General features: G+C 49.7%; 1 protein-coding gene across 6 annotated transcripts in view; it reads right to left on the bottom strand.

Moving 5' to 3' along the window:
* Positions 1 to 10,474, bottom strand: part of UNC13A (unc-13 homolog A) — a 541,202-nt gene extending 530,728 nt beyond the window's left edge. For 3 of the 6 annotated variants that reach the window (XM_069649472.1, XM_069649467.1, XM_069649470.1), the window contains exon 1: positions 9,557 to 9,685. In XM_069649472.1, the coding sequence (XP_069505573.1) occupies positions 9,557 to 9,629 (73 nt within the window). In that variant the 5' untranslated portion in view covers positions 9,630 to 9,685. Of the gene's footprint in view, positions 1 to 9,556; positions 9,686 to 10,293 lie in introns of those variants that run through there. The other 3 variants (XM_069649466.1, XM_069649469.1, XM_069649468.1) reach the window with 2 other exon arrangements.
* Positions 10,475 to 14,811: the final 4,337 nt, after the last annotated feature.

The following is a 14,811-nucleotide window of genomic DNA, read 5'->3' as shown; positions in this document are numbered from 1 at the left end:
TATATGCCAGTATAGCCACACAGGAACACACATGTTGGTTTTCCCATAGTGCAGACATGTCACTATAAGAAAACATGTCAATAATAGATGCACGAAACATGTCAGTATTACCACGAAAGAACACTCATAAGTTGGTGTTACCCATAGCACAGTAATGCCACTGTAAAACAGCATGTCCATGCTGGGTGCACCAATATGTGCCCATATTACCATGTACGCAAACACCTATGTTGACTTTCCCCATAATACTAGTTAGAAAACGATGTCCATGCTGGGTATGCCTAATCCAGAGCCGCCAAACCCCGGGCCTACATGGGGCCCTTTGTGTGCCCCCTGCGGACCGCAGAGTTTCCTATGAATCCCCTGTCATGGGTCACAAAGACTCAAGTACTAACATAAATACATGCACATTCCGACATGCTTCCATTCACACACACACACACACACACACACTTCCCCACAGCATTCAGACACACACTCACATTCTTTACTTTCACACAGGCACACATTCAGACAACATGCAAGCACACATATTTTTACACTTAACTTTTCTCGTTCCCTATGCCGGTGGTAACAAGAATCAGGTAGGGAAGTTGATGGACACTCCCTCCCTGAACCCCGCCTCCTGCATGGCCTATAGAAAGACATGTAGGGAACAAGGGAACAACTAAATTAGATGCCCTCCTGGGTTTCTATGGGTGAACCTCCTTGCTACCACCTAGTGGCTGCAAGGCTTGCAGCAGACAGTAGCAAATCATTCTGATATGCACAGAATTCATGAAATGGAGCACTGTGCATGACAGAATGAATGACAGCTGGTGCATAATGGGCGGGGCTGCGCCCCTCTGCTCATTATGCACCAGCCACCATTGTTCTACATCGCAAATCTGTTTACAACTCTTGACTTTAGCCTGAAACAATAAAGTACTGGACTGTGTATAAATAAGTGCTTATTAATATGTGAGTGCTGCCTTTGACACTGTCAACCATGCCATCCTGCTCAACTGTCTCCATGATAGACTGGATATCACCGATCAGGCCCTGGCTTGGCTGACCTCCTTCCTCTCTGATCAACCCTCCCAGGTCCAACTTGGGTCCTTCCTCCCCTCTATTTCTATCTGTACCTGTGGTGTTCCCCAGGGGTACAACATCCCTCCCTGGCTTTTCAACAAATACCTGGCACTTCTGGGCCACCACATTGTCGCTCTCTGCCCCAACTTTCAGTGCTATGCGAATGACACTCAACTCATTTTTAGGCTCCCTTCTGCCACCTCTTCTCCATCTCTCATTTCTGATTGTCTGTCTCCTATCCAGGATTGGTGTGCCGCCAATGAGCTCTGCCTTAATGCGAGATTCTCCTCATTGACACACCTGCTCCCTCCTTTCCTGTCATTCTCTGGCCAGCCTCTCTTGGCCCTCTTCCTGCTCCCACATGTGAGGCAAAAAACCTTGGGGTCATCTTCGACTTCACCCTTTCCTTCTCTCTTCATATCTCTGACATCTCTAAGAAGTCACACTACCAGCTGCAGCCCCTCAAAAGTATTCTTCCTTTCCTCTCCTTCCCCCAGAAGCTCACTGTTTCCAGAGCTCTGGTGCTTTCTAGGCTGGACTACTGCAACAGCCTCTTTCTAAATCTGCCTGCCTCTACTCTCCGCCCTCTGCAACTTATCCAGAACAGGACTGTGAGACTTGTCCTTGGCCTCAAGCCCAGGGATCGTATCTCTCCAGCACTGAAATCTCTGCACTGGGTCCCAGTGGTGGCGAGGATTAAGTTCAAAACCCTCTGCATTGTCCACAAGGTCTTCTTGGGCCTGGGGCCTCAATACCTTCAACTCTCTCTTCCTAAGTATCTTCCTTCTCGAGCTCTTCGCTCATCCGCCTCCAACTCCCTTAGGGTCAGTTGCTTCCTCAAGAAGCGGGTTGGTCATAAATACCTATCTTCTGCTGGCTGGAGCCTCCTTCTGGAACAGTCTCCCTGCCTCACTGAAACTTGAGGAGAACCATTTCCAGGTCCGGGAGCACCTCAAGACCTTCCTCTTTGCTTCTGCTTTCTCTCCTCCTCTCCCATGCTGATCTCCTGGCTGAATCTGAAACTGCACTGGTTACCTGGCTACCTTCTGAGCTAGGGCCCAGGTCTCCTCCCCGTCAGTTGCACACCTGCACTGCCCCTCTGGCAACCCTTGCGCTCTGGGACTCTTCTGTATCCCTACAGCCCCTCCTAGCACTTGGCACCTGATGTCTGCACTCACCCCTGCAATTGCCACCAGCTGGCCACCCTTTTATTTATTATTTATTGTCTTTATTTATTTTACTGTTATCCTATGTACTGCACTGCCCCTCCCCTTTCCCCCCGCACTTTCCCCTTCCCCCCTCCCCTGCACTTGCGTGATCTCAATGTCACCTGGCCTAGTAGGATCGCTGTCTCGTCTCTTTCTACCCTCTGTTTCCCTGCCCTTGCCTCATCGCACCTTGAAACACTTGTGTAAAGGCGCGTTATAAATGCCATATCATATCATATATGTGAGTGTGTGTGAAAGAGCAAGCATGCATTTGTTAATGTTTGTCTTCATGGGTGGCAATTGTGTGTGTATGTATGAGAATACATGAGTTTGAGAATGCATGTTTGCATGAGTGTATGGGAATGTGTGTGTATTATTGTTGGTGTCTGTGCATGAAGGATTTAGCGTCATTGAGTGTCTGCTGATGTATAATTGTTTTTTGTATGTATTGAGGTTGATGTATGACAGGGACAGCCAGGGTCGGATTGGGGCATACAAATGTCTCAGGCACCTATGAAAAAGTGTCCCAAAGTTGCAAAAGGAAATTCATTCATTTTGTGACAGACTATTTGAATAGTACACAAGGCGGAGATTTTTGATAAAATGTGATGCAAATTGTGCAATTTAAATAATATTTATTCAGTAACAATGGTCAAAACTACAAGCCGCAGAGTGAATTAACTCATTAAACCAGCCAATACTGGCCAGAAAAGTGGCCCACTTTGACCCAAAAAACGTGCCTACACTAGCATTGTGCATTTTTGGTTTGGGCATTACCCTATATGCCAGTCCGAACCTGGGGACAGCAGGTGCTAAGTCGTGGGCCTCTGTACTTCAACACGCTCAGTCAAAATGTGCGGAAAGCTAAAACACAATTTCCAACCTGCAGAGCGGTCGCAATCCTTAGAAGAAGTTATTAGACTCTGCTCATTCTCATTATAGAGGGGTTCTTGTATCTTGGAAGTCCGAATGTCCAAATTTGACGTGGCAGTGCAAAAACAGATGTTATAAGGAAGAAATATCCTACCAAGTTATCATTTTGTTTATTTTTATTTATTTTTTCTTCATTTATTGCGCTATGATTTTATTAAAAACCTTTCACAATACCAATTAAATAACAGTCCCTTTTCCATATCTATGGCGTCAGCTGGGAGACGGGAGGAGTGCTGGGACTGAAACACAAGGTTCTGGTCCAGCAGGTAAGTAGGGAGGGAGAGAAGGGGTGGTTAAGGGTATCAAATTGTTTTGGTGGGAGAGAGTGGGGAGACAACCTGTTGCTATGCCATATTACATTTTTGTAAGTGGAGCAACCTGGGGAAGGGCCCCGGGTGGCTGGAAGCCGCGGGCAGAGAATGTCTATTCTTGCCCGCTGTTCCAGCCACTTGATTGACTGATGGCCCTTCTGCCCACAACCACACAGAAAGGCCCAGCTCGCAGCCCCCTACCGTAACTCACAGCTCCCACAATCTGACAGAAGAGAGCCTACTCACCTTGCTTTCCCTGCACAAACCGAGACACCAACACACGTGTTGCTCACTACCATACTATGCTTACCAAAGCTGTCGATACTCTCACCCCACTCAAGCCACGGAAATCCAAGAACCCTAAGCACAGAAACTCCTGGTTCACTGCCAAACTAGAATCTCTATGCTGCAAAAAAACAGGCTGCAGAAGTCGCCTGATAGAAACTTCCCATGAGCCAAAACAAAGCACGAATCACAGAAGTAGCAGAAGTTTACAAAAGAAATCTACAAATCTAAAGCAACTACTTACAACACGAGAATTACTGAAGCCTCTACTAACACCCGAGAATTGTTCTCCATCCTTAGAGAATTAGAATCCTCCATCACTCCTCTCTATAACATCACTAAAGACACTATTTGTTGCAACACAATTTAAGAAACCCTAACAAATAAAGTCACACAACTTCAGGATAAAATCAAAGCCAAACTTGCCAGCTACTACACAAACAGGACAGGTCATCCCCAGAACAATCTGATCCTTATCGCCCAACCTTTCAAATTCAAACCTATTGCATAGCCTGATCTAGCTACCATTATCGCAGGCCTCAAGCCATGCCGCTTCATGGGTGACATCTTCCCTGCCACTTTGGTAAAGGAATGCGCAGACCCTCTGGTCCCCCTTATCACCGCCACTGCAAATTCTTCATTCAATTGCTGCAGCATCCCAACCTGCCTTAAAGAGTGATCATGGATCATGCCCTCCCTCAAGAAACTTTCCTTGGACCCCACTATCCACACAAATTATAGGCCTTTCACCACTGTGCTTTTCCTTCTAAAACTCATTAATAAAGTAGCTTACACCCAAATCCAAGCCTTCTTGGAAACCTACCATATCCTTAGCCCTCGCCAGTCCGGCTTCCTCCCCCGCCATGGGACTGAAACAACACTCCTGCACTTGAAGAATCAGCTTGACGAGGCTAATGATGCAGGAAAAGTTTCTCACCTTTTCCTCTTGGACGTATCAGCTGCCTTCAACTTAGTCAACCACCAAACCATCTGTAGCCACCTCACTAAGATTGCAGGCTTCACCCCCGAAGCAGCCATATGGGTTGCTTCCTTCCTGGCCAATAGATCCCCCAGAGTCTTCGACGAAGCATCAGCAACACCCACTCCTATATCATGTGGTGTGCCCCAATGTTCATGTGTCTCTCCCACCTTATATAACATTTACACCAAACCATTATTTGACCAACATAGACTATGTTTGAACAACGAAAAGATGGAGCACCTCATGGTTTGGGTACCACCGTGGTGCGCCTCGACTCAGCATTCAGGTTCTTCGCCATTGATGACCATAACATTCCAGTCTCACCATCTGTAAAGACCCTGGGGTCTACCTCGATGCTTCACTAAGCATGTCATGCCAAATCAGCCACATCACCTCTTCTGCAGCTTACACTACCAAATTGATATGAGCGAACAAACCGTTTCTATCTGGTAACCGTCTCACCATTGCACAAGCCCTTGTAGGTTAAAAGTTGGACTATTGTAATTCCTTGCTTTGCAGCTCATCCGACAAAAACATAAATAAGTTCCAGGTCATACAAAACAATGCCCTCTGGGCAGCACTGGACCTAAGCAAATTTGGCCACATCTCTGAAGCTCGGAGATCTGTAGACTGGCTGCCTGTTAGAGAGAGTATTACATTCAAAATCATTTCAATTACGCATAAATGTCTGTCCAACAGTGCCCCACCTTACCTAACCCAGACGATTACTCCTCAAACATCATTCAGACCTCTGAGATCCACCCAGAACCACTGTCTGGTCAAACTTAGATTCAGACAAAAAAGAGCTGGTGGGTCCAGTTTCCTAACCGTGGCACACAACCTCTGGAACAATTTGCCATCCTATCTCAGTTTCCGGAAACGCCTAAAGACCTGTCTCATCAATCAATTGTATGCAAATGTACCTAATATGTCTGTAACCAGCGCATATATGGACACAGGCTTTGTGCTGTCTAACAAATGAAAAATAAATAAATGTGTTAAGAATGCCCTGGGGGCTAATCAGTGAACAGTTTCTTGGAGCAGTGTGCAGCTGAATGTTGTCAGCCATCACTCATTCCATGAGCAGCCACTCTGAAGCTGTATTTTCCCCACCTCCAAGCCCATCCCCTTTCAGGAAGATTGGGAGCTGGAGGTGGAAGGCAACCATGGTAGCATTGGAGCATTTGGGGGAGTGGCGTAGCCCACAGACACATGACTGTTGCTGGATGGGCCTGCTAAGGAATGTTTAAGTGATTGGATATTCTGGCCTCATTGTTCATTAGTTGATGCTTCTGGGCACCCCCCTTTTCAGTTTTCGCTATTAGGTGGCGCTTATACACCAGCTATAAGCCAAAACAATTGCATTGAAGCACAGTTATGAGGGAGATGGCATGTGAGGAGAGACACACTGCTTGTGGGTGTTGTTTGGTTATTTACCCATCCATGGCTATGCTAATCCATATGGTCATTCCATCCCACTACACGACCCTCTCTTCTCAAAACACACCCTTCTGGTATCTCTTTGAGCTACATCTATCAAGCAGTAACAACAAGTTTTGGTCTGTCAGTGTTATTTATAAGCTGTCTGCTGAGAGTTAATGAGCTGTAAATGGGCTGCTGATGTAATAAGAATGTCTTATTTCGGTGTGCCTTCGCTCACTTGATTAGCGTCTGTTGCTTGCACAAAAGTACTGTTAAAAACAAGCATTGACACAGTCAATAGTTTTGGTTTGAGTATCGACCATTAGATAAGCATTTGTTAGCACAGCTACTAGATACCCAAGTAATTGCACCATTGTCCAGCTGCTGCCATCTAAGACCCAGTTTGCACCACTACGGCAGTACCTGGCAAATGCCTATCCCGTGCCTGCACCGAAGCTGAAACGGTTGGCTTTGCCAATGCTAGTTTTGTTTCGTCTTAGTTCATTTTCGCATTTACATGGGTAGAAAGCCTTTTTCGGTGGGGGTGAAAGGATTGGGATTGAGTGGGTCAGGTTCCCATTTGGGAAGAATTGCCGTGGGTTTAATATGGGGAGTTGGGTGTAACAGCCATGACGGTATATGAATATTGTATGATCAGAATGTTTGCATGCCTGATGTGCCCACTGTGGAGTCGCCTGAGATTGCAGGGAACAGGACAGTCTAGACCAGTTAACATTGTTAGTGGGTTAGTGGGCAATTGTTAATTGCTGTGGCAAAGGTAAGGAGGGGTGCTTAGTTCTGTCTGGGTGCCTTGTGGGAATAAGAGTGGGCGGAGAAGAGGTACTAAACATAGGCGTGTCCGGCTACTTCATGCCACCCCTGCATAAGTCAGTGCCCCACTTGGGCCACCCCAGTCAGAAGAGTCTGGACACGCCACTGGTACTAAGAGGCCAAGGAAAGACGGCCAGGACGGTGGGTGTTTCAGGATACGGGAGGAACATGTTGGGATGGGTGTCAAGGGAGAGGAGAGAAGGATGGGTCTGGAGGATTTGACACCAGCTCCCATCACAAACCACACGGCGTACTCCCAGAAATCACGACAGCTCCTAACACCAGCCAACGGATGTATTTGCATACAGTTAAACTGGGCAATGCCCTGCCACGCAGGCACCATAGAAAGTCTGGAGCGGGTCCGTCTCATGCCAGGCAGTGACTCTCCCACCAACCAGTCTGGCTTTCCAGTGTAAGCAGTCTATCGGGGAATCTCGCAGTGTCACTTATAGGGTAGGGGTACCAGATGACTTCAGGCTATCGGCAATGTACCAATATCATATCATGTCTTCAAATTCCAGTCCAGATTTTTCTTTTAACAATCCACTGCAATCTGATGTTTCTGTCTAGTTGGCCCAGCTGGAGAGGATCGGGATTACAGACCCCAGAACAGGATTCGGCAGTGACCGTCTCCTCTCTGCCAAGACTTGATGATCTCACCAATGACATCATGGCATCGCCAGCAGGACCTTTCATACGCCCATGGGCTGTCCGGCGACCTGTGGCATTCGTGACTGGGGCACGGTGCCCATGGCGCTGGCTGCAGGGTTCTCTCATCCCTCGGTGCCTTGGGCCTCCCGGGCTGCACCGGAAAAGCGGGCAGCTGCACTGGACGGGGAGACGGATGCCCAAGCATGACCTATGCTGGCAGGTGGGGCCCAGATGATGCGCAGGTACCAGCCCCCGTTCGCCCTGGCATCTATATTTCTAGTCCATCCCACAACTGAATCTGGCATAGGGAGGCGGTTATCGTAAAGGGTGGGATTGCTCTTACACATACCTGCCAACTAGTCTCATGGATTCGGGCTCAAAATCAGCGCGGCTTAGCCTTTAGGCCAAATCCACGCTGGATTCTGGAACTCGTAGTTTAACTTGTTTTGCATTTTAAATATGGGACTACCATTCCCAGCACACACATGGGTTCTGGCTAAACAGGAAACCAGGACTGGGTGAAGGTGACCGTCACTCTGTGGGCCACTTGGGACCCCCCCTGTCCCCCCCTCCCCCACCGCACGCCTGGAAAGGGGGAAGGTCAGTAGAGCGCATCTGGGTCTGTACAGGCTGCCCCCTCCCCACGGCCACCCAGTGGGCCCAGGCAAGATGTGGCCACTTATCCCTGGGGGGTGTGCAGGGAGAAGGGGCGCAGGTGTCCATCCTGCCCCTCGAATCTGCGGCTAACAGCTGCACATGTTCAGCACATTTGCTTTCCTGGCCCATTTTTTTCCCGTTCGTATGAAACGCGTGAACACCAACGTCTTGGAATAAACAGCGACTCTTCGCTGCGCCGGCTAAGGTGCAAACACCGCCTCTCCCAAAATAGACGCGCCATCGCAGGACGGAGCGGTGAAAACACGCACAGCACATTCGCTACAAAAAAAAATCCACGGGGGCCTGTGAACGCGCCTCACGCGAGTACAGAGGCAGGCTACACACACGCGTGCACACACACGTACTTACATACATACACGCACGCACACATACACGCGCGCACACACACGTACTTACATACATACACACATACACGCGCACACACACGTACTTGCACACACGAAAGATATCCACATACCAAAATGCCCCCACACTATGCATGTTCATGCATTCTTCCTGCCTCCACGCCTTCCTGCACACCCACTATGCATGCCCCTACACACGACCACATACTACGAATTCCCCTATACATACTGTATGCATGCTCTCTCTCTCTCACACACACACGCACGGGAACACCCCCACATTATCCCACTGTGGATGTGCACACGATACACAGCCACACACTAAAATTCCACCCACACCATACGTGCTAATGCATTGTTCGTGCCTCCACGCCCACATATGCACCCAGACACTGGATGGGGTCCCCTCCTGCACACCCACTATGAGTGCCTCCACACACCTCCGCATACTGTGCATCCCCCCCCCCGAATGCCCACCCCCGCATACACACCCAATGCACAAATTATTCGCCACACACAATGGACGCTCCACGAGCTTTACTGCACCCCCGCCAGATCCATCATACACGGGGCCTCCACGCCCCCTCTACACGACCCATGCACTCGTCATGCCATTAGCCGCGTGCAGATGCTGCACTCTCTATACTGCTGGTTGCAAGCAATGCCCGGGGGAAGCAACGTGCTATAGGTGCTCACGCACGTATGCATCACTCAGTCATGCAGCCCAGCGGGGTGGGAGCCCGGGCACGCGTCACGCGCCTAGAAGCCGAGCCCGAGCAAATGGGTCCGAGTCATTTCAGAAATACGGGAACATAGAACCGGAGCGCCCCCGAGAAATACCTAAATATTGAGAAAGACTGACGGGAGCCGACCACGAGGCTGTGGGGTGTATGTGATCCGGACAACTCCCCATGTCGCCTCGATAGCGCCCATGGCTGCTGGATGCGTAGAGCGGAGGACCCTCGGCGCTCGCGGTGCATCCACAGGTCGGATCGATAGTGCATTAACATGGCCAGCGCGCCGGAAAATCGCCCGCCTCCCTGTAGTAAGAGTGTGAGGAGAAAAAGAAGGGACGCGGCTGCGTTCGGGTCCAGGCGTGCATCCCCGCGCACGCCCCCACACTATGCCGTGCAACGGCGCCGCTCTCTGTCTCCGGGGCAGGGTGGGGACACCACGCTCGTGGTATGTGCGCGTGCATCCAGTACGCGTGCCAGGCAGCTCTAACATGACAGCTGCCCCCGGTGGTACATCAAGCATCGCCTATACACTTAGAGGTGGGGTGCTCACAGGGGCCAATATTTGGGAGGGAGAGCGGCGAGTGATACGTTACACGGGGGTCACACCGGGCACTCACAGACAAGGGGGTGCTCACGAGGCACCCAGTGCTCGTGACATCGACCGCGGGGGCCCGTGGCTGGGGCGGGGGGGGGGGGGGGCTCTTCCGGTACAAGGGTGTGGTGTTTGAGGAGTACTAGCCAGCCCAATACACGCACACTAAATACATGCAGCGTGAACTTTGCGTTGCAGCGGAGAATAGTACATATATCAAAATGCTCCATGGCTTGGGTATTTCTTACCTCCAACGCAGAGCAAGGACATGGTACTGCCCCCTGGCGCGGAGCCCTGCTGGCGGGGCGGTTAGCTGGGTGCCTGCTGCCTCTGGAGGGGTGTCAGTGGCATAGTGCTCGCTCCCTGCTCAGCCTTGCTGCTGCCAGCCAGCCATTTTGTCTCAGCACTGAGGCCGGCGGACAGCTCCTGACGTCAGGCTGAGGAGATCCAGGAGGAGGGTGGGGGCCGGGAGCACCTGATCTGCCGGGATTGGCTCTCTCAGGCTCGAAGGAAGGCCTTCTGGGGGACTTCATTGAAAATGTCTGGATGAATAATGCACAAATCGCCTCCTCCTCCCACCGCTCTCCCCCCCCTCCCCTAACTTGTAAGTGCCGCAAGCGCTCTTTGGCTCAAGTTCAGAAATAATGCAAGCGCCATCATTATCAATGAGCATTGGGCCGGACGTGCTACTGCGCTGGGCTGCTCGTCTCCTCCCGGGACATATTCCATGCACTCCCTTTCTCTTCTCATGTTCCCACCCCTCATCTGTTGACGTACTCATACATTCATCCATCTGTATAGCCCACACCAGACACTTCTGATGGTGTTTCTCAGCACTAAAAGAATACACGTGTTGTCGTCTTTATAAGCATATGAAAAAAGAAAGACATATTTAAAGAATTGAAAGTAGTTTAGCCCGGATATCTAGCGCTCAAAGAAACGCTATTCACATTCTGGGGTTCTGTGCGTTTTGTTTTCTGTATTCAGATGATAAAGGTGGTCAGCCCACATGCGTTTCGACCTCTCAGGGTCTTTATCAAGGCTGAATCAAAACATTTGTGATTTATTGGTGCAACACAGTGTGACGCAGTTATGAGTTCATTCATTGTTGCATATGTTTTTGAGCATAGTTATAATTATTACGTTTCCAAATATTTACAAGGGCCCAGTGATTACATGCATCCAATTTGAACCGTGGGGAGGGGGAGATGAAGAGAGAAGGTGACACATTCAGTTAATACAGCATATGAATCCTGTAATTTATACTTCTGGTGTCTTGCATAAAGGCTAGAGAGTTGCTTGTCCTGACACGGACCGGTCATGGCCTACATGCTGCTTCCCACGGCCCACCGCCACCATGGACATGCCTCCACACCCATACTGACCCGAACCTCACCTTCGAGTCCAGATATCCACTGCCCCCACATAGCCTCCCAGGCCAATATCCAAGTACTACAGTAGGACCAGAAGTGTACCCACTGACCCCCAACAGATGGATGTTAACCTCTAAGAATCGCCACTTGGCCTTGAGAACCCAACAATTTAGGTGAGGCGGTCCATGTCAGGACGAGCAACTCTCTAGCCTTTATCCAAGGCCCCAGACGCATACATTACAGGAGTCATATGCTGTACTAATTTAATATGTTGCCTTCTCTCTTCCCTCTTCATCTCTCCTTCCCCACCATTCAAATATGAAGCATAAGAGCCACTTTAGTTGGGGACTTGGCAATTCGCTTCTGTGTAGCGTTCTTCTCTCTCATTGATCCGCGGTCACTGCGGGGCAGCTCTGTAACTTTTCCTAGCCTTACACTTTGAGTTGGGTTTTCAGGGGAAATGGCAGACGCCTTTTCCTTGAAGTCTGGAGGGAAACGTAAAATAATTCAAAAAAGAAATAAAACCAAATCCTTTGGAAGCTCCTCCCACCAAACTGCCGTGGATAATAATCATGGTGTGAGATAGAGGATTGGACCACATAAATGTTGGATGTACTACTGCCTCGTACTATGACGATTGGAGGTTCTTCTAATTGCTGGGAAAGTGACTCGTCCCATCAAGAGTCTGGCATAGCTACTGGGATGACCACAGGACGAGCAGCTTGTTGATCCCCATTGAATTGACTGGACACTAGCTGTTCTGTAGGAGGTACCGCTTGCTTTATAACTGCTGTACTGGACTGGGATCCTATACAAACTTTATTGGTTACAACCGCTGAGCAAGAGGGGAACTCTGCTTTCTAACTGTCTACCACCAGATTGGCACCTCGCCTGCTTACGTTATCTCCTTGAGCAAAGAACCTTTGGAGGACATTATCTCTGAACTCTCTGCCCCTCTCCAGTGCTTGGGCTTCATGACCATCGAGAAAGTGCTTGTTTTGTCACCTGTGCGACTGACTGAGGTGTCTTTAGCTGCCACCCCTACTGTTCTTCAACTGACACCCTGCCTGATCAACATTCCACAAAAATTGACCCCAACTCAATTTCACCTCAGGCCGGGGACCACGCTTCCTCTTTTTCCCTGCCCGATGTTCCAACATCTTTTGACAACACAGTAGGGAAATCTGCTTGCTTGGTTCATTCTCACTGATCCACGAACACTCACTTGCGACTCCTATAGGTTCTTTCCCGGCCCTTATGACCCCTCTGCTTAGCTGTGAACACGATTCTAAGGTCTCTCCTATGCTATCCCACCCCATCTCAACTTCTTTTGATGATTTTGCCCCCGTATTCTGTGGTCTCCCCTTTATTTCTTTTTCTGGTAACCCTCACTTTGGTGCTCCTCATCCTGTTTCTGTCTGTAGAAACAATGACTTTTCTCCACCTGCCTCTGTCCACTCTTCTGCAACTCTGGATCTGGCAGATGTTACCGACTCCTCTGCTGTTATGTTCAATGTGCTGGAATCAATCTTATCTGAACGCTCCTCCAAATGCAACATGATCTGTGCTAAATTGGATGCCCAGGACCTCCAGCTTGCAAAAACTTTAGACTTTGTTTAGTCCCTCGTCTACGCATTGGCTGTCAGGAAGATCAATGGTCAACAATTCGCACCAACCAGCCGGTTTTTCACCATGATTGCGCCAGACGTTCCACTAACTGTCCACTGTCGTCTTTTTCTTCTATTTCTTTTGCCCCCACCACTGTCAGGTTACCCATTGACACCCCTTCCAGAGTTGGCCAAGGGAATTCCCCCTGCAAATCGGTCCCGGAGGGCTGCCTGCCAAGGAACCATGTACGAACTGCTTGCGGCAACAAAAAAAAAGAGACTGGGGACTGTCACCAATAGACTCCCTGGCACGACAGCGGTCTCACAGGAGGAACGCACCCCCTTCTCCATTTTAAACCCCCCCTCAAGACCTGATGTACCCTGTGCTCGCTCTAATTGTGTGACCTCTTTCAAGGACAACAATGACTTGTCATCGATTAAATACGACAACTCTGCACTTGATCTTGGCGCATGTGTTGACTCCTCGTCGGCTGACGAGAATGGCAGTTCCTTATCCAAACCTGTGCTGGGCAGCTCCTCAGATGATGTGGCTGTTACCACCACTCCCCCCCCTGAGGGTTTGCCCCCAACGTAGAGTTGAGGACCACTGTAAACTCGTTTGCACAGACTGAGGGATCTCCTGAACCCCTGGTTTCAGTCACCCCCTTCTTGGGTTATAGGGCAACTGCTTTTTCAGGCCCACCGGTTCAAGCAGGTCCCAGTCAAGTGCTCAAGCAACCTCACTGCCCTCATAAAACGGTCACCAAGACCCTCCTAAAACAAGGGGCCTCCTTACGAGGAGGGCGGTAAGGGGTTAACAGCGGCGGTAAAGGTGCCAGAGCCGTTAACCCCTTACCGCCCTATTACGAGGTCTGCTCGTGGGACCCCCTCAGGACGCCTGGTTTTACCAGACGTCCTTAGCGGGTCCTGCGAGCGGGCCAGCATGCTAACAACAGGCCTGTCATTAACGGGCCTGTTGTTAGCATGCTCCCCATTCCCATTGATCCCTATGGGGGCTCAAATGGGAATGGATATGGGCCGGGTTCCTTGAATGGGGAAATACTGGGCCCTCCAAGGTCGGAATGGCCTGGTATTTCCCCATTAAGGAAACCCGGACCAGGGTTTGGGGGTAGCCATGCCCTTGCTAAGGGCATGGCTACCTCCAAATTCATAATGAGGCCCAATGTATCTTCGGCAAAACTAGGGGGCAGTTTCCAAATCGCTCTCAACTACTTGTACTTCCTTTTTACATAGCGACGATATCAAAACAGTTGATATTTGTGAATCTTTTGATCGAGCTACCGCCGTGGTGTACTTTCGTTCCGGGGAGACTGTGGCTTATATCTTGGAGCATGCTGCTTGATTTAACTGACAGGATTATGAGTGTACGCTGATCAACTCTCTGTATGGCTTGAGATATAGTGCAGTGGAACCATCCGAGGGCGGTATGGTCGCTCAGGCTCCTTCCCGTATTCTGCTCCCAGTCCCTAGTTTGCCTTCTGGAACAGGAACATGGACAGTGGTCTCGGCCATTAGTTGTTCCCTCCCATCAACCCCAACACCTCCTCCTCTTGCATAAAGACAACCCAGTACCAAACACTTTCAAACATCAGAACACTCCTCACTCTTAACCAAGTTCCACTAGCACCCGGAAAATTGTACCAACAGGCGTAACTAACATCCTACGACAGACCCAGTTGCCACAACTAACGCTCGTAACCAGTCAAAACACCACAAATCACCTTCCGTTCTCCCCTTCCACAAGGAACCTCGAACTACGACTTTC

The sequence above is a fragment of the Ambystoma mexicanum genome, chromosome 1p, assembly GCF_040938575.1.
Source record: "Ambystoma mexicanum isolate Mex_15411 chromosome 1p, UKY_AmexF1_1, whole genome shotgun sequence".
NCBI lineage: Eukaryota > Metazoa > Chordata > Amphibia > Caudata > Ambystomatidae > Ambystoma > Ambystoma mexicanum.
This window is presented reverse-complemented; position numbering and strand designations above follow the sequence as displayed.